Genomic DNA, 26,857 nt, shown 5'->3' on the forward strand with positions numbered 1-26,857 from the left:
CTGGGCTTTAACCAGTTGTTGACCCTTCTGAAGACTCCAGAGATGTATGACATAATTTGCCTAAGCAAATGATGTTTAATGAGGTTTAATGTGGAGAAGTGTAAGGTTTTGCACTTGGGGACTAAAAACATAAAAGCACAATACACTTTAGGGGGGAACCTTTGGGGGAATCAAAAATGGAGAAAGATCTGGGAGTCTTGGTAGAGGATAGACTAGGCAATAGCATGCAATGTCAAGCGGCAGCTGCCAAAGCCGGCAGAATATTAGCATGCATAAAGAAAGGGATATATTCCAGAGATAAAACTATAATTCTACCACTTTTTAAAACTCTGGTCCGACCACATCTGGAGTATTCTGTCCAGTTCTGGTCGCCAGTCCTCAGAAGGGATGTGTTGGAGCTGGAGAGAGTCCAGAGAAGGGCAACTAAACTAATTAGGGGATTGGAGGACCTTAATTATGAAGAGCGTCTACAATCGCTTGATTTATTCTCCCTGGAGAAGAGACACCTGAGAGGGGACATGATAGCAATTTATAAATACCTCAATGGTGATCTCAGCATAGAAAAAAAGCTATTGCATGAGGACATGAGGACATACAATGCGATTTAGAGGAGAAGCATTTTCACCTCAGACAACCGCTTAATTTATTCTCCCTGGAGAAGAGACACCTGAGAGGGAACATGATAGCAATTTATAAATACCTCAATGGTGATCTCAGCATAGAAAAAAAGCTATTGCATGAGGACATGAGGACATACAATGCGATTAGAGGAGAAGCATTTTAACCTCAGGCAACAAGGGGGGTTCCTTACTGTTAGAGCTACAAGATTGTGGAATTCTCTACCACAAGAGGTGGTTTCTGCGGAGAGTATGGCTACTTTCAAAAGACTCTTGGACGTACATCTCAAGGATCAGAACATTCAGGGGTATGAGAGATGATTAGGGTCCACACACACCTACACAGGTTGAACTGGATGGACTATTGTCTTTATTCAACTTCAACAACTATGTAGCTATGTAACTATGTAAGAAACCAGGAAGTAACTGAAGAAATGTAAAAAAAAAAAAAGTTTAAAACATGTAAATCTGATATACTTTCCTAACTAAATCCTCATGGTAGCAGCATGAGGATTAAAAATAATCAATTTAGATTGAGAGAGTGAAGTTCCACTTTAAGTGTCCTCACTGGAAGTTTTCCTCTCTATTTTTATTCTGGTATTTGTGTTCTGACTCAAAATTTAGAATTTTTCCCATTACTTTCCGTCCTAGTAACAGTTGACACCAGGACAAATAAGGGTTCATTTACTAAAACTGGAGAGCGCAAAATCTGGTGCAGCTCTGCATAGAAACCAATCTGCTTTCAGTTTTTTTTTTGTCAAAGCCTAATTGAACTAGCTGGAAGCTGATTGGCTACTATGCAAAACTGCACCATATTTTCCTCTCTCCAGTTTTAGTAAATCAACTCCATAGAGAGGGCAATCTTACTGAAAATGTGCAAAAAAAAAAAAACTTTCTAGGGCTCATGCACACTGGACTTTTCTCTCCTAGACGTCTTTCCTACTGGCAGTGGCATTTTGGCAGAAAAAACGCTTACCTTGTAAAAGTGTATAATGCGTTTTGATGCTTTTACCCGCATCAGGTGTTTGGGAGTTAATTCATGTCATTGGCCAGCATAATAATCTATTCTGGCCATTGAAATGAATTGATGCTCAAGTGCTTAATGTGCCTAGCGTTAATGCACATTTACACACACCATGCGTTTTTATGCCAAAACGCCACTGCTCCTGGATGCACTGGCAGTGTTTTTTTTTTCCTGCCTGTAAGGTCCCCTAAACACCTATGTGTGCATGGACACCTAGGCTAACATGCAGGGGCATTTACAGGCAGGAAAAAAAAAAAACCGCCAGACTCCCCTAGGAGCAGCTGAAAAAATGCCCAGTGTGCATTAAACACACAATACTGTATCAAAACCTCTATGCATCAAAACCTCTATGCATCAAAACCTCTATGCATCAAAACCTCTATGCAAGCAAAAGTCGTATTTCAAATAGTCTTCAAGTCAATAAGGATGCATATACAGATGAGGATACAAAGGCTTTGCTGCTCCTAATGGCATAGAGAGATTCACAGCTGTAAGAAAAAACAAGCAGTAGGAGGGCACAAAGGCTAAAAAATTAACACTATAGCTTTAAAAAAAGATAGTTTTGCACTCAGAGTTAATAGTCGTGCCTTTATCAAAGCCTACGGTCCAGCAGCAGCCCACCCTCCTTGGACAATGGTTAGGCTGTAACACAGATGCTCCACCAGCTTCGCAACCCTTGGCGCCAGCAGGCACCGTCACACTGTCTCTGAGAGGCATCCTCCATTGCTTGGATGCAGCTCCTGTGGTAGCACACATTATTTTCAGGTCCCATTGCAATTGCAACACACTCCGAGAAATGCCTTGTTTCTCAAGTACCTAATCTTAATATTAAACACAGATAGCAATAAATACTTGACTATTGTGACACGTCAGTTTTTTTTTTTTTTGCTCAATGATCATTCCAAAACAGTGCTTTTTCATCCATGTCAGATACAGTTTTGAGGGCTTTCCTGCCCACTGTTATTTAAGGGAAAGTCAAAATTCACCCTGGTGGGTCTTCCCACGCAGGGGTTCTCACCATCATTATAAATCCAACATAATATTCGGCCTCCTGGCTCTCCTGTGGCAGCTTTACTGCTCCAAGTACCTTTTCAGGATCCTCCTGACTGTCAGTACCTTTTTCGGTCCTCCTGACCATGAAACATGTCCTAGTGTTTATGCACAGACTCTGCACTTTAGCTCTGTGTCTTCCTTACAGTTCCCTAGCTGCTCTGTCCCTCATGGACTTTCTCTACAGCTATCTAGCTGTTCTGTCCCTCATGGACTCTCTCTACAGCTTCCTAACTGCTCTGTCTCTCATGGACTCTCTCTGTAACTTCCTAGCTGTTCTGTCCCTCATGGACTCTCTCTACAGCTTCCTAACTGCTCTGTCTCTCATGGACTCTCTCTGTAACTTCCTAGCTGTTCTGTCCCTCATGGACTCTCTCTACAGCTTCCTAGCTGCTCTGTCCCTCATGGATCCTCTCTACAGCGTCCTAACTGCTCTGTCCCTCATGGACTCTCTCTACAGCTTCCTAGCTGCTCTGTCCCTCATGGACTCTCTCTACAGCTTCCTAACTGCTCTGTCCCTCATGGACTCTCTCTACAGCTTCCTAGCTGCTCTGTCCCTCATGGACTCTCTCTACAGCTTCCTATCTGCTCAGTCCATCATGGACTCTCTCTACAGCTTCCTATCTGCTCTGTCCCTCATGGACTCTCTCTACAGCTTCCTAGCTGCTCTGTCCCTCATGGACTCTCTCTACAGCTTCCTATCTGCTCTGTCCCTCATGGACTCTCTCTACAGCTTCCTAACTGCTCTGTCCCTCATGGACTCTCTCTACAGCTTCCTATCTGCTCTGTCCCTCATGGACTCTCTCTACAGCTTCCTAGCTTCTCTGTCCCTCATGGACTCTCTACAGCTTCCTAACTGCTCTGTCCCTCATGGACTCTCTCTACAGCTTCCTAACTGCCCTGTCCCTCATGGACTCTCTCTACAGCTTCCTAACTGCCCTGTCCCTCATGGACTCTCTCTACAGCTTCCTAACTGCCCTGTCCCTCATGGACTCTCTCTACAGCTTCCTATCTGCTCTGTCCATCATGGATCCTCTCTACAGCTTCCTAACTGCTCTGTCCCTCATGGATCCTCTCTACAGCTTCCTAACTGCTCTGTCCCTCATGGACTCTCTCTACAGCTTCCTAACTGCCCTGTCCCTCATGGACTCTCTCTACAGCTTCCTATCTGCTCTGTCCATCATGGACTCTCTCTACAGCTTCCTATCTGCTCTGTCCATCATGGATCCTCTCTACAGCTTCCTAACTGCTCTGTCCCTCATGGACTCTCTCTACAGCTTCCTAACTGCTCTGTCCCTCATGGACTCTCTCTACAGCTTCCTAGCTGCTCTGTCCCTCATGGACTCTCTCTACAGCTTCCTAGCTGCTCTGTCCCTCATGGACTCTCTCTACAGCTTCCTAACTGCCCTGTCCTTCATGGATTCTCTCTACAGCTTCCTAGCTGCTCTGTCCCTCATGGACTCTCTACAGCTTCCTAGCTGCTCTGTCCCTCATGGACTCTCTCTACAGCTTCCTAACTGCTCTGTCCCTCATGGACTCTCTCTACAGCTTCCTAGCTGCTCTGTCCCTCATGGACTCTCTACAGCTTCCTAGCTGCTCTGTCCCTCATGGACTCTCTTTCAGGCTCTGGCTTTGGCCTGTCCCGACCTGGACATTGTGGTTTATACCAGCACATCACACGGCTCCTTTCACGCACTGACTCCCTTGGAAGGGTGAGGCATTGTGCTCTACCTCTGGCTGTCATATGACGCTAGCACATACCTTTGCCATTAGTGTGCTCGCTTCCTACAAAATCTGGCGTAAAACACCATTTTACACCGTGGCATGGAGTCAGCCTGCTACACTATTCTGTAAATACCCTTTAAGACTGCTATCTGTGTAAAGAGCAGTGGTGAGCTTTAACACATCACAGTTTATCAGCCAATCAAAGAACAGCTCTTGTATATCTTTAACCCACCAATAGCTTTCTTCTGATTGGTAGCTGTGGGTTACTGAAGATCTTTGCAATCTTTTTTTTTTTTTATAGATAAACTCTGTTACTTTGGTGATGAACAATAATTGGTGTCTCTCTCTACAGGATAAATACCCTGATGTTCTCCAGTGGATTCAATCAAAGACAAAGAATGGATTGATCAAATCCAGCAAGATGTCTCTGAAGGTGTTTGAGTCTCCCCAGTATGACATAGATGTCACCCCATCTCTGGCGCCGCTGATAACCACAGAGGAAGACTTCATCTGTGAGGACTTCAGCCTGGAGAAGTACAGGGAGAACCTCCGCACTGAAACACTCGGGAAAATGTTGCTGTTTTCTGAGGTCACCACCACCACATTTAACCTTCTGGATGGGTAAGTCCTGGGGCTTCTTCACAAAACAACTACTGGTTTGATGCACCGCACTGTAAAACGAGCTAGAATTCGGTTTTGATAATGGTAACAACTGATTTACCTGGGAGATTCTCTTGGGTATCATGGATCAATCATTGGAACAATCTTTCAAGCATGCCCACTTAGAGAGGCTGGTTGGTTGGCTGCATTTATCAGCTTTAATGTCTAACTCAAGCTTTCCCATGCATTAGGGAACTGCAAAGGTTAACTGCTCATTTTAAATAGATGAGCAAATTGCGCAACCAATACAGCAGCACAGTATGGGCGCAACAAAGTTAGGAAAACGTGCCACATTCTTACTAGTTGTGTAGAGATTGGGTGGACTTTAAAGGCACCGATAGGGGTATAGTAAAAAACTTTTTTATTGATTGACATAGAAAAAACAAAAGAAAACCCCTAACAAAAGGGGAATACTTTTAGCACATACAAAATATACATGGAAAGTACCAAAATGTACTTGAACAATAAGGCTTACATATGTATCAATGATAAGGAGAAAAAATAAATAACAAACATAACATGATACATAAGACATAGTGGTATCACCATACTATACATTACATCCTACAGAGCTCGAAGATGGTGCCAAAGGGTGGCACTTAGTAAATCCTCGAGTGTAGTTGGTACAACCCTTGGATGGGGGATGGTTCATGTAGCCAGATGCCCTACATGTTTCTCTTGAAGCTCAGTTTCAAGCTTCTTCTGGAGCTACTGGTGTACAGACTCACTGTAGAAACAGATAGTAGTTCACAATGGCCGATGTATTATGGCACAAATGTATAGATCATGGGAAATAACGGGGGGATGGTAACTGCTGTAGTGAGTTTGTCAGGTGGTGTCAGTTCAAACAGAATAAACAGGGTATGTGTCTGCTTTAGACAGATACCAATGGTTATGGCCGATTGGCAAAAAAGACCAAGATAAATATGGTACAAGGGTATCCGGGATATAGGGGATCCCTCAGGGAAGAGACACCAACAGGTCAGACTCAAGGAGACAGCGACCGAAACCCCTGGATGGGGATAAACCACCTGAGAATAACTGCTCGTTTTATTTTGGGGCGACCAGAAAGCTTATACTCACCCGATCCTCTGCTCCTGCAGAAAATGATCCCCCACAATCTAGCCGTGTTCCTAACGTCCCCACACCCAGAGCAGGTCTATGGGCGTGATGACGTCAGTAACAGTCTACCGCATAAGATTGCTAGACCGCGGGTGATGGGAATAGGAGCTGCAGGGATCGGTCTTGTGCTGGGAGGATCGGAGGATTAGTCAAGTATATCTCTGCTGTACCCCCCCCCCCCCCAGACAAAAATGAGCAGTTAAGCGTGCAGTGTTGGCACAGAGCCCCGCTGCTAGGGAAAAAAGGAAATTGCCCGGAGTTTAGCTTTAAGAGTTATTTCACCTTTTATCACCTTTCCAAAAATTAACCAAAACATTCCACTCTTTAAACTCTGTGCAAATTTCTTGCGAATACAATCAGGGAGATGAGCAGGGGAAACAAACTCCATAAATAGAGTACTGCTGTCATACTACTAATTCTAGGAAGCCACATTTTTTTTATTGGGTTATATAATGGAAAATATATTTTAATGGTGATGTATAACCAAATTGCCTGTGTAGCATTTATGTAAAAAGAAAACATAGAAGAATGCTTGCAGAAAAAGACCAGTTGGTTTAATGAGCCTTCAGTTTTTTGTTTGCTTTTAAACTTTTTTAACCACTTAAGCCCCGGAGGATTTGGCTGCTAAAGGACCAGGGTTTTTTTTGCGATTTTTTACTGCGTGACTTTAATGGACAATTGCGCGGTCGTGCGACGCTGTACCTAAACGAATTTGACGTCCTTTTTTTCCCACAAACAGAGCTTTCTTTTGGTGGTATTTGATCACCTGTGCGATTTTTTGATCACGCGCTATAAACAAAAAAAGAGCGTAAATTTTGCAAAAATAACAATATTTTTCACATTTTTTTATATGAAATTCCCCAAAAGAAAAAAGTAAAAATCAAAATTTTTTAACATTTTTCGGCCAATTTGTTTTATGCTACCTATGTTTGGTAAAAAAAATCGCAAAAAGCGTATTTTGATTGGTTTGCGCAAAAGTTATCGCGTTTACTAACAAAGGGAAAGATTTTTGTCATTTTTGGTGTTTTTTTTTTTAACGCGTAATGGCGGCGATCTGCGATTTTTTTTTTTTCGGTACTGCGACATTGCGGCGGACAGATCGGACCCTTGACTGACATTTTTGACACTTTTGGGGTTACCAGTGACATTACTGCAGTAATCAGTGCTATACATATGCACTGTTACTGCAAAAATGACACTGGCAGGGAAGGGGTTAACTTTATTGGAGAGGGAGGGGTTAAGTGTGTCCTAGGGGCGTGATTCTAACTGTGTAGGGACATTCTTATTGGTGTAAAAGCAAAGATCAACCGTTCTACATAGTAGAACGGACAGATCTTCACTTTTACACAGGGAGAACTGACAGGCAGCTTGTTTACACAAGCCGCTCTGTCTTTCTCCCTTCACAGGAGCGATCGCAGTGTGACTGGCGGACATCGAGTCCGCCGGTCACACGCACTGACTTGTCTGTGAACGAGCCGCGGCGGGCGCGCGCCTTGGCGGGCGCGCGCCCGCCCGCGATAGGCTCGCAAGTCAGTGACAGGCGAGTGACGTACCGATACGTCACTCTGCCTGGCCGGGGCTGACCGCGCAGTATATAGTCGTGCGGCGGTCGGCAACCGGTTAAAACCATTTTGTCCGTATTTCCCGAACATGTTTGAGTTCACTTACTGTTGACTGACTCACTACCATTGCTGGATGGCTGTACCAAACATCCACTACTCATTCAGTAAAATAATACTTTCTAAGGGTACTTTTCAATTTTCCTCTTGCTTTGAAGCCATGTTCTTGATCTTCACTTCATAATGAAAAAACTGCTTTCCTGAACCTTATTCACACCCTTAATGTATTTAACCCCTTCGCTGCCACCAAAGTATGTCATACGTTGACCGCAGTGGGGGGTTTACACACAATCCTGGTTGCTACAGCAGTCGGGAGTGCATGTAAATCTGACGAGCTTTCTGTCGGCTGTCAGGTGAAAGCAATCGCTTCTACGGACCTCCGATGGTGCATTCCTACTCCACCAGGTTTCCTGTGTTTCACTGTCTCACCTCTCCCACAGGGTAGAGGGGAGAGAGAACAGCAAACATTACTTGACTGATCTCCTCTAGATAAAATGAATCCATAAGCAACATTGTATTACTTCCAGGTTCAGCTGTCACTTTCCCCAGCTGCTGTGGCTAGGGTAGAAGCTAATGAAGTAGAAGCTAATGAAGTATGATCGGCAGGGGAGCATCAGGGATCTAATTAACCCCTTATGTCTCATTAAAGAAAACCTGTCATAGCAAAATGCTGTCAAATAGGGAAGTTATGGTAAAACCAAATGTGTAAAAAAATGTAAGTTTACACCCAAATATTTAAACCAATCCCCAAAAAAATTCCCCCATTCCACACACACACATTTACAAATGCAAATATACATGTTGGAGGGGCCGGCGTACAAAAACATTGATTGTGCTACACATGCTACATTCAGCGCACACACCGGACTAGGAGCATTAATTCTAGGCCCATTCTTTACATTTGACTCTAAACTGAAGACCTGTAGGGACTTCTAAAACATTACCTATGGAAAATTTTGAATCCAAAGTTTGTTGTCGTTTCATGGTTGCATGCAATTTTAAAGCAAAAGTGGAAGCTCCGCTTATCTGCTTCCTCCCCCCCCCCCCCCTCCAGTGCCACATTTGGCACCTTTCAGGGGAGAGGGGTGGTTGAGTACCTGTTTTTGACAGGTACCCGTCCCCACTTCCATGAGATCCCACCACGGCAAGGTCCCTCGGAAGTTCAGCCCCCCTCTCCCTTCCTCTGCCACCGGATCAGTTAAAAAGCGCAGAACGCTTTGCGCATGCGCAGTGGGAATCCGGCTGTGTAGCCGAAAGGCTTCACTGCCGTTTTCCCTTGCCAAGAATGGCAGCGGCAGCACCCGAGAGCCGATCCAAAAATCAGCTGGGGTGCTGACATTGCGGGGTCCCTGGACAGGTAAGTGTCCTAATATTAAAAGTCAGCAGCTAAAGTATTTGTAGCTGCTGACTTTTCATTTTCTCCAGCTGGGGGGACTCTGCTTTTAAGACTTGACATGTTGGGTATCTTTTTTCTTTGCACATCCTCATCTTTATGTTTTACCAAACATTGGATGTTAAATTAAATTTTAGGGTATTTTATAATGAAAATTTGTATTTGACAAACTGTTGCACTAATATCAGGTGACAGAAATATTTGGAACTACCACAATTTTATTCTCCGGGACCTCTGCTTTCATCTTTCTTGCCTGCAGTGCTAAGATAAAGCACCAGTAGCCCTTGAACTCCCTTTTGTCAAAGCTATTATGAAACATTTAGAAATGTCTTTAGAAATGTTTCCCAGACTTGCAAAGAAACTAAATTTTTTCGACTTTGTGTATCAGTTTCGTCATGCAACTTATTTTTCCATGTTAGCAGCCATTTTAGACTACAGAAGGGTGGAATCTGACAGCTGGTAGCATCTTTCAATAGGATTACCGGACAGGAAATCAGTTGTGTGTAAAATATCCTTCTCCACGCTATCTCTTATATTGCCTGTTCTGATCTTTTGAACTTTTATGAATTCATTCATTCATGTTTTTTATATACTGTAAACCTCCTGGTAGTTTATGTTCTCCAGCTTTACAGACTCTTCCGCTGGCAAATGTTCGTTCAACTAATGTACGACCGACGATGGTGCTAACAGGCTTTACAAATAATACTCCTATCTTGGCAGCGTATTACTATGTGTTTGAGAAGTGATTGGCTGAATGACACGAGGTCCGGGGTGGTTGGAGGATAATGGATTGGATGGGCAGGCCGTGTCTTAGTTGTGTTAATGAATGCAGAGGACTGATCCTGGTAGACAATCGCCTTTTGAGCCACTCTGTATTTTTGTTTTCTTCTTTTCTTTTTGCTTTCGCCTTAAATTCTCTAGACAAATGTTATGCTGTTAAAAAACATTCCCAACATGTCTGATATTGTAAAATTCTAAGATGGCTACTGTTAGATACTGTAGATAGAAAGAGATCAGATAGATAGAGAGATAGATCGGATAGATAGATAGATCGGATAGATAGGTCGGAGAGATAGATCGATGGGATAGATAGATTGGAGAGATATATAGATAGATAGATCGGAGATGTATAGATCAATGGGATAGATAGGTAGATCGGAGAGATCAGATGGATCAATGGGATAGATAGATCAATGGGATAGATAGATCGGAGAGATAGATAGATAGCTCGAATAGATAGATAGATCGGAGAGATAGATCAATGGGATAGATAGATCGGAGAGATAGATAGATAGTTCGATCACTGGGAATAGATAGATCCATGGGATAGATCGGAGAGATAGATCAGATAGATCAATCTGATAGATCGGAGAGATAGATGGATAGATCACTGGGAATAGATGGATCCATGGGATAGATCGGAGAGATAGATCAGATAGATCAATCTGATAGATAGATCGGAGAGATAGATCAGATAGATAAATCGGATAGATAGATAGATCGGAGAGATAGATAGATCAATGGGATAGATAGATTGGAGAGATAGATAGGTCAGATAGATAGATATATCAATGGGATAGATAAATCGATGGGATAGATAGATTGGAGAGATAGATAGCTCAGATACTGTAGATAGATAGATTAATAGATAGAGAGATAGATGGATAGATAGATCGCATAGCTAGATAGATAGATCAGATAGATCTGAGAGATAGAGAGATAGATCGATCAGATAGATCGGATAGATAGAGAGATAGATAGATCAGATAGATCGGATAGATAGATAGATAGATCGGATAGCTAGATAGATCAGATAGATAGATCAGATAGATCTGAGAGATAGAGAGATAGATAGATCAGATAGATTGGATAGATAGAGAGATAGATAGATCAGATAGATCGGATAGATAGATAGATCGGATAGATAGATAGATAGATCAGAGAGATAGATAGATCAGATAGATCGGATAGATAGATAGAAATAGATAGAGTAAGTGGATAGATACTGTAGGAATATTAGAAACATACTTTAGACCAGTGTTTCTCAACCCCATTTTCAGTCAAAGCACCCTTTAAAAATGGAAAGTCTCGAGGCACCCCATTCTAAAATGTAAAAAATGTTCAAATAGTTTTACACAATGCAGCAACATTCACAACTGTAGGACACCCAACATTAGAGGGGATTTATTCTTCCAAATCAAATGCAGTTTTGCAAAATGGTACTGACTAGTGTTCCAATGTTTCTCTTCTCCCTCAGTCAGCTAATGTGACCCCAACGCTGATGAAGAGGGGCAGGGGAGGGTCAAACAAGGATGCTGTGCAGACTCCTGACATCCTCCTTATCAACTGATAATGTCATTGGTTGTTATGATGCTGGCAGCTAGAAGGTTGTATTGGTGCACAATGAAAACCTGTTGCTTTGTGTAAATAAAAAGTCAGGCTTGATCCACCCTCTGGCTTGTATACAATTTTTGGGCAATTTTTGAAAATGGTTGAAAAATGGTTGAAAAAGGCTGCTTTATATTTTGCAAATCTATTCTTTATATAAATAGCCCTGTTTTTATTTGGATGTGAGTTAAAAACATTATTATTTATTCTTTTTTCTTCAGTAGAAGTTTTACATTTTGACATTTTTGACTTTCCTCCCATATTTTTACAGGTTTAAAGACCAAATCCATTTTGTAATTCCATTCCACCAATGTATTAAGGTAGTACTAGCGGCTCAGCGTTTTTTTAGGGTAATACATTCACAGCTTTCACGTGAAAAAGGCTCCAGTACAATTACGGTTTAGGCAAGGTCGGGCTTACAGGAAAGGTCTTGTTGAAAGGTCTTGTTTCAAGGAAGCAGACTATACATCATGGGTGTCCAACCTTTTGGCCACATTGAGTGTAGAGAAATTTTCTCCGGCCGTATATAAAATATATACTATAGTTAAGGTATACAAGTAATAAAATGCCGCCGCGCCCTTCCCGTGCCGCCGCGCCCCCGCACTAATTTAACACAACTAGAGGATGGTCAAATGAAATGGAATCAGTATACAGAGGTTTACTTCTTCTGAGAGATATTAAAGGAACACTCTAACCACCATGACAACTTCAGTGATTTGAAGTGGTCATGGTGGTAGGAGTCAGAAACATGCACATGCTCGCCTCCCCCTCCCCTTCGAGGCAGCCTCTGCCTACAGTTAGTTGGAAGCCGCTGTGGTCGTGCCCCCAACACGACTTCCTTCCTCCCTCCCTAGCAAAAGAAAAGATTGTCAGGGGACAGTGGGCCGCATTGCCTGCGGTTCCGGGCCGCAGGTTGGACATGCCTGCTATACATTATACATATAAATAGATCCCAATGCAGTTGCACCATGTAAATGAAATCACCACAAATAAGTGAATATATAAATAATCATAATAAGAAACTTATTGAACAAAAACATGCAATTAAAAAAAAAAACATTCAGTGAATTCACTCCATAAGTAATAATCCTCATGAGTCCCATGTGATTATCAGAAACAAAGTATCCACGTGCAAATAGTTTATTCATAAGAAAATATATCCATCATATCCTTCAACCAACATTGTGTGAACCCACTATGCCAAGAGATACCGAGCCTCTTACCAGGCTTTCAGACCCCAAGTTATAGGATGCCTAACGAGGTGTTGTCACGTATCTGGTCGAAGGCCAAAGTGCTGAGAGGGCTTCCGCTGTGGCTGAGTGCAGAGTGCCCCTGAAGGTGGTAACTGGGATTGCTATGCTCAGAGAAGCCGGTGTTGCCAGCTGCGACAGGCTGAGGTGATGAAGAGATGTGTGCCTGGATGGCGGCTGCCAAGCAGGATGTACTGCTGGGCAGGAGTCCCTCAGGAGTACCGGATGAGACTTCGCTGGAGGGAGAGCCAGGAGCCAGGCCAGTAGTCATATACGGAAGGTCAGCCAGGAATAAGCAACAAGCATGGTCAGGAGTCAGCCGGGGTCATTCACTGGTACATTCACTGGTAATCAGGCAGTAGCAGATTTAGAAGAGCAAGCCAGGGGTCAAGCACGGAGCAGCAGGCAGACGCGGGGTCACTGGAACAAGCCAATTGTAAAGCCGAGAATGGAGACAAGACAGGTCAAAGGCAAGCCAGGTCGGTGACACAAAATCCAATAATATCAAGAACAGGAACACACAGGGGGAGCTGAAGATCATCCAGCAACTAATGACTAATGCTGCTGGCTTTAAATATGCCACTGGGTGCCAGCATCTGTCAAGCATTGTATGGCTGTTCTTGCCCGTGTGCGCATGTGCATTAGCATTGGCGAATTTCTAAGTGCCAATCTTCGGTTTTGCTGGGCATTTGCACATGTGCCAATCTTTCTACGAACTGTTCTCTGACAGGTGTGAAGCTCCATGGATGTTGCATCATGGATTTTTCAGCCTAGGAAAACACATGTAGTACCGCTGATGGTATCCACACCCGTTATCTCACTCTCCTGCTCCGTGATTAAGCTCGGCAAGAAAAGATGAGACTTCAATACTGCAGTACTGTTAAATATTTATTAAAGAATGGCCAGAAAGCTACTTACAAATATAGATAAAAAAAAAACGAATTTAAAATTCAAAAACGCTGCTAGTACCGGCTGTAACCTAGTATGGGTAGCGTCAGCGCAGACTCCAGCCCACCCTGACATACGTTTCGTCCACACAGACGTTGTCAAGGGGATTAGCTTTTCTGGGTACCATGACTGTTTCAACACTATAGTCATTAAAAAAATATTATATTTTATTACATTGAAAAAATGTTAGGATTATCAACTGCACAAAGACATCAGCCTATGTACCTGTTTTGTGCTGGATTACATAAAACAAATGCCTCTTTGCTCACAATCACCAAGTTGTCGATTAGTCAAATCTGAGTACTGTCTACAATATTTAGTCTTGAGATTCAAAATCCTAGTGGCATAGATCAGACTCATAGGGGTTTATTTACTAAAGCTGGAGAGTGCAAAATCAGGCTCACTTCTGCATAGAAACCAATCCGCTTTCATTTTTTATTGCCAACGCTGAATTGAACAAGCTGAAGTTAGAAGCTGATTGGTTTCAGTGCATAAGTGAGCCTGAATTTGCACTCTCCATCTTTAGTAAATAAACCCCACAGTGAGAATAGCCTTAGGGAGTGGAACTCTACGCGTTTCTAATGACAACTACTAGGTTTGCACTAGCACCATTTTTTTTTAGCGGGGAGTACGAGTACTGATACTTTGCGGTGAGATTTGCGTCAATACAACCAACTTTTGCGCAAATCACACTGCAAAGTATCACACTGTTTGAATCGCTTGCGATTTCCCCCACTTATCGTGTGTGTGTGTGTGTGTGTGTGTGTGTGTGTGTGTGTGTGTGTGTGTGTGTGTGTGTGTGTGTGTGTGTGTAGAAGAGAAAAGCGCCATCTAGTGGGCAGTTTAAAAAAGTTAGAACTCACAGTAAGCAAAATAATCTACATAGGTTCCCGGTCTGGCGATGATGGCAAATCACGGCCGCTGGAGGAGATGTAGAGGCGGTCCACCCCCATGCTGACATCACTTGCGCCCTATACCCATGGGGTCCCAGAACTTCCTTCAGCCCTGTGAGCACCTCCAGCGGCCCTGATTTGCTATCATCGGCGGACCAGATCACCGATATATATTTTGGGATTTGCACCCATTTATTTCATGGTTGCATACAGTTGCAAATAAATGTGCAGTACTGTTTATAAGCACCTACAGCCAATTTACCATCCACTTTTCTCTATGTACTCTAGCTGCCAATCTGCACCAGCTAGAGCATGTGCAGAAATGGAAAAGGTCCTGGGATCTCTCTCTCCATTTCCATAGATGAGAATGTCATCCCCCGTCCCTTTTCCTTGGTCAGTCAGAGGAAGCCTTGTGTTCTTGTAAAAAATAAAGAGAGCTGAGGCTGTCATCAGCTGGAGATCCCTCCCTGTCACCTTTGTACCTCTTTCTGTCTGGAAAACTTGTCAGAAGTGACTTATGCACATAATAGAGAAACTAGACAGCAGAGAGAAATTACACTTTGTGCTCTGGAGAGAGCCAAGAAACACTATAGAAACATGTGCTTTGTTCAGATTTCATGTCTGAGGTTTTCATCCACTTTAGACTTCTGATTCACCATTGACCACAAATTGTTTAAGCCAAGCTTGCCCAAAGTAAATTTGTAAAGTAATCACTTTCCTGAAGTTCTTCTTTGAAGTAACATTAAGGGTTCATTATCATTAAAATAAATAAATAAATATACGATAGCATACTTACCTGCTCTTTTTGGGTCCCCGCTGGTGCTCCTGGGTCTTCTCCTTCAGCCAGTGCCCCCAATAGCAAGCTGCTTGCTCTGGGGGCACTGGTGTGTGCTCGCTCCTGAGCCCCACTCTATTCATCCATAAGTCGCACAGAGCCGTGGCTGGACCCCGCCCCTGCTCTCTTCTCATTGACTGTGACTGACAGTAGCAGGAGCCAATGGCTCCCACTACTGTCTGAGCCAATGACGAATGAGAGACCTTGGAGAAGCTCAGCTCTCGTGTACATTGTTGCATCAAGAAGAAGCACAGGTGAGTATTAGGGGAGGCAGCTGCACACAGAAGGTTTTTTTACCTTGATGCATAGAATGCATCAAGGTAAAACCTTGAGACTTTAAAACCACTTTAATATAAAAACTAACCAGAGTTATTAATACCACATTCTGATCCAGATCAGCCTTACAGTCTCAGTGTAGGGACCTGCAGTGTAGGGACCTGCTGTATGAGAGTACCCTCAAATTGCTTAGTGAAAGATGACGTACAAATTCTTTCCCTCCCAACATCTAAAGGTTTGCGAGACATCTAGTGAAATAATTTTCATTGAGTTTTATAAAAGGAACAAGTCAAAGTGTACAAACATTTGAGCAGTAATAAAGTTATTGCGTCAACAAAGGGAAAGATTTATGTCATTTTTATTTATTTTACTGGTAATGGCGGCGATCTGTGTTTTTTTTTTTTGTCATGTACCTGGGTGACCTAGAACAGGGAGGTTCCCAGTTTGTTTGCAAGACTTCTGACACTCATCATAGGCAGCCATTGCTTTCATCACAGGCCATATGACCAGCAGACAGAAAACTCTATTCTCTTATGATAAAGCATAGAGCTTTTGCCAATGTGCAGTCCATAGAATTTAGTGGGTAGAAGCATGCACAAATTTCACTTACAGCAGGGCAAAAGTGTAGATCAGGGGCCTCCAAGCTTTCTAAACAATGGGTCAGTTTACTGTCCTTCAGACTTTACGGGGGTCGGATTGTGGCCAGTGGGAGTGGAAAAGGCCCCGACATCAATGGGAATAAACGATGCCCCATCGTTGGTGTCAGTGGGAGGAATTGTGCCCCATCATGGATGTCATTAGAAAGATTAGACAGAATTGTGCCCTGTTGGTATCATTGGGAGGAATTGTACCTCATTGTTAGCAATGAGAGGAATAGTGCCCCATCATTGGTGCCATTGGGAGGAATTGTGCACCTTTTTTGCTGTCTGGGGGGGATAGTCTGCCCCATTGTTGATATCTGTGGGCGAAACAGTGCCCCACGGGCCAGATAAAGGCAAGCAAAGGGCCACAGCCGGCCCCTGGGCTGCAGATTGGAGACCACTGGTGTAGAATAAACTTTTCAAATATTATTTTTTGATGCAAGCTCTGCTTTGTTCCTGAATGTTGCTTCTTTATGAAACACACGGGCCAAACATAGTTCATTGTTCATCAAACCCGTTCTTCTCTTGAGTTCTACGTGAGATCCAATAAAATGTCTTTATTGAGAGAAAACTGTAACTTACTGTCCGTCTAATATATTCATCACAGAAGCAACTCTCTGCAGACCTTACCGAGTCCGCCCTTCCTATGTCTTTTATTTTTTGTTCTAACTAATGAGGACACTTAGAAGCCTGCGCAAGCCCTGACCGTAGAACAAGCTTTCTACTGCCAACAATAACACAACATATATATTAATATGTAAAACATCAACATAGGCCATCTGGAGATCTAATGAATAATCAAGGGATTCCAATTTAAACTATAGATTTTTTTCTCCCTCCTCCTCAGAATCTTTAGGACAACACTGTCAAATTCAATTTAGTCAGCCCGGGCCTAGAATCCATTTTTCAAACTTTCTATGACAGGCCTAATCGCTTCCACCTGTTGTTAGGCTCGAAGCCTTGACTGGCACTTCACCAGCCAGGCTGGAAACATACACACAAACTCTTATTAGACTCCGCTGTTTCTCTGCGCTGAGGTCACCGAGCCATTAAATTAGTTCCATCCCATTTTTGCTCTTCCCCACACTGATTTTTGTTTCCTGCGTATGTATATATTATATGAATTTCTATAGATTTGGTAGAAACTGCCTTTTTTTTTTTTTTTTGGTCGTGACATGTAGGGCCACAGGGAGCGATGAAGGTGGCTTTGGAGGCAGAGGTCCAGAAAATAACTTTTTTTTTCTTGGCTGTCCCTTACAGTTTGACACATCATTATGAGCGGTCACTAAACTGATGACTAATTCGAACATGGCACGCTCCTAATTGCTCTTTATGTTGGAACGCAGCAGTTTGTCATTGTCTTGGTGTTGCGTTTCCGTAGCATCAGGAGATGAAAGCGACGGGTATGTGGAGTAGGAATGCATCCCGTAATGGTGAAAGTGCTAAACAGGGAAAATGAAGTGTTATAATTCACATGTGTTATTGCAAGGACAGTTAAAGGACAGGTCCACCTAAATATTGTTAAATTGGTGTTAGATGGATACTAGTGTGCATGTGTCAGCTGCTCGCATTCTTCTGAGGCTTTAGCAGTGAGATCTGTCTGGCTCAATGCTGAAGATCCCAGGCAATGCTGTGGCTCCTGCCATTTCTTCAGAGATTAGTATTGGACCAGTTACCCTTTGTTAGGCTCCGCCTTTTAGAGTTCTCTACAGGCATGAATGGAGAGACAGTGTGGGTAGTTGGATTAAAATGAACAATTGGCTCACTAGTCCCTGATACGTGAAAATCGATATTTATAAAAATAAAGGTCTGTCAAACATAAACTGTGAGTTGATTTATAATAAAGTAAACCTGTTACAACCCCTCCACCCTGTTGGAAGCAGCTGTGGTGCACTCCTTAAAAAGCCCTCAAATTTCTCTTATTTAGAGGTCCCCAGGCCCCTTATGCTTTAACCCCTTCCATGCTTACCACCCTTCGAGCGTGGGGAGCTGTTCTATGCTATGAGCATTATCCTATTATCCTTATCGTCTGCAAACGCTTGATTTATTCTCCCTGGAGAAGAGACGCCTGAGGCGGGACATGATAGCAATTTTTAAATATCTCAATGGGGATCTCAGCTTAGAAAAAAAGCTGTTCAGTCGAAGGGATTGCATGAGGACTCGAGGGCATACAATGCGATTAGAGGAGAAGCGTTTTAACCTCAGGCAACGTGGGGTGTTCTTTACTGTTAAGGCTACAAGATTGTGGAATTCTCTACCACAAGAGGTGGTTTCTGCGGGAAGTATGGGGGCTTTCAAAAGACTCTTAGACGTACATCTCAAGGATCAGAACATTCAGGGCTATGTGAGATGATTACGGCCACACACACCTACAACACCTACACGGGTTGAACTGGATGGACTATTGTTTTTATTCAACCTCCCCTACTATGTAACTATGTAACTAAAGCTGCGATCTCTTTGAATGCTCCTCTTTGGATGAACCATGCCCTCCCTCACTTCTACAAATTGCCTGAGCCATATGCCTGGACTAAGTATAACATCAAAACCATGGCACAAATAGTCACAAACCAAACCTTATCCCTTTTGCCCTTGCTCACTTCTACTTTCAATCTACCTAGATCCTATAACATTCGCTATCTCCAGCTTTCCCATGCCTTCGACAGTCAGTTTCCACAGCTGATCCCTCTGATCGAACAACTGATTCTGGAAACGGTACTCTGGTCTGAATGTGTTGAAAAGCCCACTTGTTTATATTCCCATCTTATTTTTGTTTCTCTGCTGGTGCTAGAGGAGCTAAGAGCCAGATGGCTGCAAGATATAACTGATCTTGATAACGATGACTGCGACGTTGTGTGGAACTTCCCCTTTAGATCTCTGGTCTCACTAAGGGATCGCGTAATCCAACTTAAACTGGTACATAGAGCCTATTTTACTCTGTCAACGTTACATAAGATTAATTAGGCTTAAGCCCCCCTTCTCCGCATGTTGGCAATGTTAAGCGATCCGGGGGGACATTTCACACACGTTCTGGACCTGTCCGCTCATTATCAGATTTTGGGAGGAACCAGTCGCGCTACTAAACCCCTGTGGCACCTTTGATGTCTATCTGTCTGCTTGGACTCGTGGAACATCTCTTACCCACAGTAGCAGAACGGACCTTAGTTAACGTACCGCTCTTTTATGCTAGAAAAGACATTGCCCTACACTTGAAAAAAAAAACAAACCCCCTAGGCTTTCATTCTGGAAGCAACTAGTAAATAATAGCCTACCCCTGTATAAGGATACCTACACCGACAGAGGTTGCCCTCATAAATATGATAAAGTTTGGTCCAAATGGGTGGCAGAGCCCTCCACCGCTTCAGACATGTCCATAGGTTCTTAGGCCCTTTTCATAGTGCCAAGTTTCATGTTTTTTGCTTTCCTTTTACCTTGTTTTGTGTATGAGATTCACGCTATGTTACTATATTTCTGCTCTATATTGGCATAATATACTCACTGCAGTGCTGGTTGCTGTAAGAATTATCATTTGTTAAGTTGATGTCACCCTCACTTGCTCATGTTGAATTTGTTATGTAAGGATACAGGCCCTGCGAGGGTCTCACCAACGTGTAGTTTTCTACGTTGTAGGTGTATTGTTTTTTGTTGTGTTCTTGAAACAATAAAAATTATTAAAAAAAAAGGAAACTGGTTACAAATTCAAAAATGCATAATCAGAGTGAAAAGCTTTAGTGAAAACCACATTCAACAACGATGAGTAAATCCAGACATATAGGAATCAGACTTTTTATCCAAATGCCCATTTTTCCTGAAAAGTTCTAGCTTGGCACAATCTCCTGAATCTTTACAATGGCCATTAAAATTGCTCATCACATTGAACCAATAGAAAGGCTTGTTTGGCATTAGTTGATGGGAGATTTAGAGAGGCCAAGTTTGACTTTACGATAAAGCTTAAGATTTTCATATAACGTTCGCTCCCTATAGCTTATGGCTTAGAATATTTTATTATGTGGTTTTCTGTAATCTTTACTTATGTATTTTGTCATCATATAATTTGTTAAAATTGTTCAGTGATCTTGGAGAGATTCATTGAAGCATAAGTAATAGTCCTTGAAATAAATAAATAGTTATTTAAAGAAATCTTTTCACCCTGCCAACCCAGCCAACCCCCACGACCACCCCCATGAGAGCACTCAGTCAAGCCTTACGTAGGCTCTGTTTTTGAATGGTGTCTAAGCTTATACCAGTTTGATGATGTGCTGGTAATTGACCACTCAGGTCCGAGCACTGCATCATTGGAAGAGGTTTCATGCTTCCCTATAAAACCAAAAGCACAAAGTATTTGTAATGAATGGCAGGAGAGTGCGCTGGTGGTGAGTATAACTATCTTAAGGGTTGGGCCAGCAAAGCCTCTTAAAAGTCACTTTACCATTAAAAAAATATTTCTTTAAAATGTAGGCTGTGCATCAATGAAATAGCTTAATTTATAAGAAGGTTTTACCACTTTTAAAGAGGTTGTAAACCCACCTCACAAACATTTACCTATAGGTAAGCCTATATTAAGGCTTACCTATAGGTCCTATAAATATCTCCCAAACTTGCACCGTTTAGGAGATATTTAGAGTGCATACTGCCGAAGACGTAATCGGCGCATGCGCTCTGAAGGAACGGCCACCCGTGCCGTTCCTTCAGAGCTCAGTGCCGTGAACGGCGGCTCCCGCGCGCAGGCGCGGGAGTGATCACGCCTCCGGCCAGTCAGATGGCCGGAGGACGCAAACCCGGAAGCAGGACGGCCGGACATGTCGGCCGTCCTGTCGCTGAGCGGGCGGCACGGCGGGGGCTTCGTTTTAAGGTAAGTACTTCATAATGAGCTAGTATGCGATGCATACTAGCTCATTATGCCTTTCTCTTTACAGGGCTTTTTTTTCTCATTTTTTTTGGGACTTTACTTCCTCTTTAAGACCGGAAAGGATTTGCCCCCTTCCTGACCAGGCTCTATTTTGTGATTCGGCACTGTGTTACTTTAACGGACAATTGCGCAGTCGTGCGACACTGTACCCAAATAAAATTGACGTCCTTTTTTTTCCCCACAAATAGAGCTTTCTTTTGATGGTATTTGATCACCTGTGTGATTTTTTTTTTTTTTTTTTTGCGCTATAAACCAAAAATTGCGACAATTTTGAAAAAAAAAAAAAAAACAATGTTTTTCACATTCTGCTATATGACATTCTCAAAAAAAAAAAAAAAAATTAAAAATCAAAAGTTTTTAACATTTTAGGCCAATTTGTTTGCTGCTACATATTTTTGGTAAAAAAAAACGCAATAAGCGTATTTTGATTGGTTTGCGCAAAAGTTATTGCGTCTACTAACTACGGGAAAGATTTATTTATGTCATTTTTATTGTTTTTTTTTTTTTTTTATTAGTAATGGCGGCAATCTGCGATTTTTTGCGGGACTGGGACATTGCGGCAGACAGATCGGAACCCTGACTGATATTTTTGACACTTTTGGGGGTACCAGTGACATTACTACATTAATTAGTGCTAAAAATATGCACTGTTACTGTAATAATGACACTGGTAGGGAAGGGGTTAATACTATTAGCGATCAAGGGGTTAAACGTGAGGCTAGGGGAGTGATTCTAACTGTGGGGGGCTTGTGAAATGACCATAGAGACATGTGATCCTATATAGAAGGATCACGTGAGCTCTATGATCATTGCAGGGAGAAGAACGGTCCGCTGTGTTTACAACAGCTGACCGTTCTTCTCTCTCAGCGGGGAAAGATTGCGGGTGTCAGGCGGCAGTCAGAACCGCCTGACACACGCATCGGCTTCCCCGCTGATGAGCGGAGGCGTGAGCGTGCCGGCGGCGGCGGCAAGCGCTCGCCCCATAGCTTCCTGAGAGAGAGCGATGTATACCTACGTCGCTTTGTACAGGAGCGGCTGCCTGCCGCAGTAAATCTGCGGTAGGTGGTCGGTAACTGGTTAAGGACCGGTTCACACCAGAACGCCGTATTAGAAACACATGTATAATCTACGTTTCCACACCGTTTTCAAAATGTACTGTAGTTGCGATCTGCGGTGGGAGTCAATATTAAGTTAATGACACCCCAAACTTGGGTCACAAGTGCAGTGCTTTGCCCGCACTGGATTGCATTGTACAGAGATACCATGCATTGCAGTTGCAGTTTGTTTCCAAAAGTTGTGTATACACTGTTTTAGATGCGGTATGATATCATATCAGCCTATTAAAAAATCAATGGGATAAAACACAGAACTGCATGTGAATCACGCAGGATTGTACAGCGCATTCCTGTTTCATTCCCGGTGTGAACCAGTCCGGAGGCCCCCTTTACATACGGGCGATTTGGATACACAGCAAAATGAGGAGTGTGTTTGGGTGCCACTTATCTTGAGGGTCCATGCACACTGGGCATAACAAATACTGCTTATATACAGTGGGTACGGAAAGTATTCAGACCCCCTTAAATTTTTCACTCTTTGTTATATTGCAGCCATTTGCTAAAATTATTTAAGTTCATTCTTCTTCCTCATGAATGTACACATAGCACCCCATACTGACAGAAAAACACAGAATTATTGACATTGTTGCAGAAAAACTGAAATATCACATGGTCCTAAGTATTCAGACCCTTTGCTCAGTATTTAGTAGAAGCCCCCTTTTGATCTAATACAGCCAGGAGTCTTTTTGGGAAAGATGCAACAAGTCTTTCACACCTGGATTTGGGGATCCTCTGCCATTCCTCCTTGCAGATCCTCTCCAGTTCTGTCAGGTTGGATGGTAAACGTTGGTGGACAGCCATTTTTAGGTCTCTCCAGAGATGCTCAATTGGGTTTAAGTCAGGGCTCTGGCTGGGCCATTCAAGAACAGTCACAGAGTTGTTGTGAAGCCACTCCTTCATTATTTTAGCTGTGTGCTTAGGGTCATTGTCTTGTTGGAAGGTAAACCTTCGGCCCAGTCTGAGGTCCAGAGCACTCTGGAGAAGGTTTTTGTCCAGGATATCCCTGTACTTGGCCGAATTCATCTTTCCCTCGATTGCAACCAGTCGTCCTGTCCCTGCAGCTGAAAAACACTCCCACAGCATGATGCTGCCACCACCATGCTTCACTATTGGGACTGTATTGGACAGGTGATGAGCAGTGCCTGGTTTGATGCATGAAGGTCCTTTTTTTGTAAGCTGATTTTTCATCATCCCTTATTCTTTTCTACCAAGGCAGGTCGTATTTTTGCTAATTTCTTGAACCCTTAAATCATCATTTTTTGTTAGTGGATAATCTAATGCTTGCTTTTATTGTTACATAGTTACATGGTTAGGCAGGTTAAAAAAAGACCATCTAGTTTAACCAATAAAAAGAAAAAAAAAAAAAATCATACAATCCCATATACACAATCCTATACCCACAGTTGATCCAGAGAAAGGCAAAAACCCAGGCAAAGCATGATGATCTAATTTACTCCAGCAGGGGAAAAAATTCCAATTACAATATTTCCGCTATTATTACGTTATTGTACAAAGGCAAATATGATATGCAGAGTCCATTAATCAGTAGCACTTCATTTAGACCACGTTAATTGAAATGATAGCCCTAAACTCACATTGATTTGTTATTGGGAATTGCTTTCATTTATCTGTAGCACCCTCCTAGGTAGGTGCTAGAGAGAGAGAGAGAAAGAGTACAGTTTTGGATCCTTTCTGCTTACCAGAGGGGCTGCAGGTAAATCTATATTGTTCTCTGCCTATCAGAGCAGGATCTGCTAGCGAGGTCTGCTCATGGTGCTCAGGTACAACTCAGTCTGTCTGCAGTGTTTTACACTGGACCAATAGGGAGGCATATTGCACAGTGGGAGGAAACCTGAGGAATGAGTGCACAGGCATTTAGTACAGCCCTGGTGATTGGCAGAGGAAAGTACCTTGGTGCATGCTGGGATACTGTATAAATGCCAGGAGCACATGTGCTCGGGGTCTTTCAGCTGGAGAGCAGAGTCTGGAGGGAGGTGGCAGTTGCCTCCTCCTCTGTAGAGGTTGCCAGGTGGCCTCAGGTAGTCAACCTGCGGGACTAGAAAGCTAAAGAGGAAACTGAACCCAGAGGTCCTGCAGAGCTGACTGGAAGATAGACGCTGGAAGGATCTGATTCTGTAGTACAGTGAGTACAGATCTGTGTCAAGGGGCCTGACCTGAGGGGGGCCATCCCTGCAGCTAGAAGAGTCAGTGGATGGGTGTCAGTAAAGGGGATGCAGAGAGTATCCTGAAGATAATGTAGTTCACCAAGTCTATTGCTGAAGAAAGAGCAAGGAGACTTAACCCTTTCCATGCACGTGACAGTATAGTCAAGCAGTGTCACTGCTTCCACAAGCAACCTGGTGATGCCAAGTGAGAGTTGTCCTTATCAACTGTATATAGTTCCAGTTGAAGTATCCCACTATTTTTTTTCTCCCAAGTTCCAAAATAAATACTAAAAACCAACACCCCTGGATTGTTTATTGAGCAATGAGCCATTGGGAGTATGGATGGATGTGTGAACTGTACCCTAAGTGACTGTCTGCTGGTAATCAGAGGAGGCCCAACAAGTCATCATAAAGCAAGCCCTGCAGGGACAGTGCTACATATCATATGTATACCCACACATACATATATTATAATACAATTTTTTTTTCTTTTTTGCTTGCGTAATTTAAATGTTGATAGATATAGATGCACAGACACTGTAGTCTCAGTATGCATAATGGATCTATGCATACTCCCCTGTATATTTATTGCATTTTGGCTTTGCAGGTGTGAGACACAGCGGCCTGTTTTCTGCACCTCGCAGTGAATGCATAATGTGCCGAGTGGCTGCTGTGCCGCCTTCTGAATTCTTTTCCTTTATTTTTGCTAGTTTAGAGATTGCTAGTCAGGAAGGCTGGTGTAACTGCAATTGGCAAGACCCATAACCCCTTGCCTCGGGGCTGACTGCATAACTAATGAAGTCAAAGTATACCACTTAATGCCTTCATTGACATGCCAAGACTTCTCCAGCTAGGAGGCTGACAAGCCTTTACCCAGGAATATTCGGCTAAGCTCACTCTCCCAGCAGGACTTAGTTAACTCTTCACTGAATTTACTATAAAATTCAAAATGTATTTCCTGTATGATATTTTTTTTTTTAGGGGTCATTATAAACGTATATACCAACATTTAAAGCTCTAGTCTATATAAAAAGCAAAAATTTGGGAAGCTTGCCATGTGCAATCATTTGGTTGATCATTGTGCTGACTATCAAGTCAATAAGATGGACATGTGTCTGTGTTTTAACCTGACTTACTATCTAACTATATCATAGAAATATTCATTTGAACATACTAAACATTACTGCCCTCAGAGCAGTAATGCATGATACTTTAAACGCCTTGCTACCGCCGCGCGACGATTTACGTCGGCAGTCAGCCCCTCACAGGCAAAGCGACTTAGGTCTACGTCGCTAGCCTGTGAGGCTCTAGGGAGCGAGCGCGCGCGCCGCCGGAGGCACGCTCCCGCGCGGTCACGGACCCCCCGCGCCGGGCACTCGCGATCTTCCGTTACACCGGAAGAAAGGCAGGCGGCTAATGTAAACAAAGCCGCCTGTCATTCTTCCCTGTGTAAGAATGGAGATCAAACGGTTCTGCTATGTAGGACCGTTGATCTCTGTTCTTACACTAGTAGCCACAGCCAATCACAGAAACACGCCCCTAGGGACACACTTAACTCCTCCCTCTCCAATAAAGTTAACTCATTCACTGCCAGTGTCATTTTTACAGTAACAGTGCATATGTATAGCACTGATTACTGCAGTAATGTCACTGGTACCCCCAAAAGGGTCAAAAATGTCAGTCAAGGGTCCGGTCTGTCCGCCGCAATGTCGCAGTCCCGCAAAAAAAATCGCAGATCGCCGCCATTACTCGTTAAAAAAAAAAAAAAACAACAAAAATCTTTCCCTTAGTAAACGCAATAACTTTTGCGCAAACCAATCAAAATACGCTTTTTTCGATTTTTTTTTTTTTTTTTACCAAACATAGGTAGCATAAAACAAATTGGTCTAAAATGTTAAAAAATGTAGATTTTTACATTTTTTTGGGGAATTTCATATAAAAAAGTGAAAAATGTTATTTTTGCAAAATTGACGCTCTTTTTTTGTTTATAGCGCATGATCAAAAAATCGCACAGGTGATCAAATACCACCAAAAGAAAGCTCTGTTTGTGGGAAAAAAAAGGACATCAAATTTGTTTTTGGTACAGCGTCGCACGACCGCGCAATTGTCCGTTAAAATCACGCAGTCTTGAATCGCAAAATAGGCCCTGATCAGGAAGGGGGTAAAATCTTCCGGGGCTTAAGTGGTTAAAAGTCATATTTGTATCACTGAATGGCAGGATCCTTCT

The 26,857-nt window shown here is 42.9% G+C and overlaps 1 protein-coding gene across 1 annotated transcript in view; it reads left to right on the forward strand.

The window, feature by feature from the left end:
- The window catches only part of HLCS (holocarboxylase synthetase), a 294,423-nt gene that overhangs the window by 83,315 nt on the left and 184,251 nt on the right, over positions 1-26,857 (forward strand). Inside the window, exon 7 of the mRNA XM_082247766.1 lies at positions 4,769-5,037. Within this exon, the coding sequence (XP_082103892.1) occupies positions 4,769-5,037 (269 nt within the window). The remainder of the gene's footprint in view (positions 1-4,768; positions 5,038-26,857) is intronic.

Source organism: Pelophylax lessonae, assembly GCF_965119305.1.
Source record: "Pelophylax lessonae genome assembly, chromosome: 2".
NCBI classification, from domain to species: Eukaryota; Metazoa; Chordata; class Amphibia; order Anura; family Ranidae; genus Pelophylax; species Pelophylax lessonae.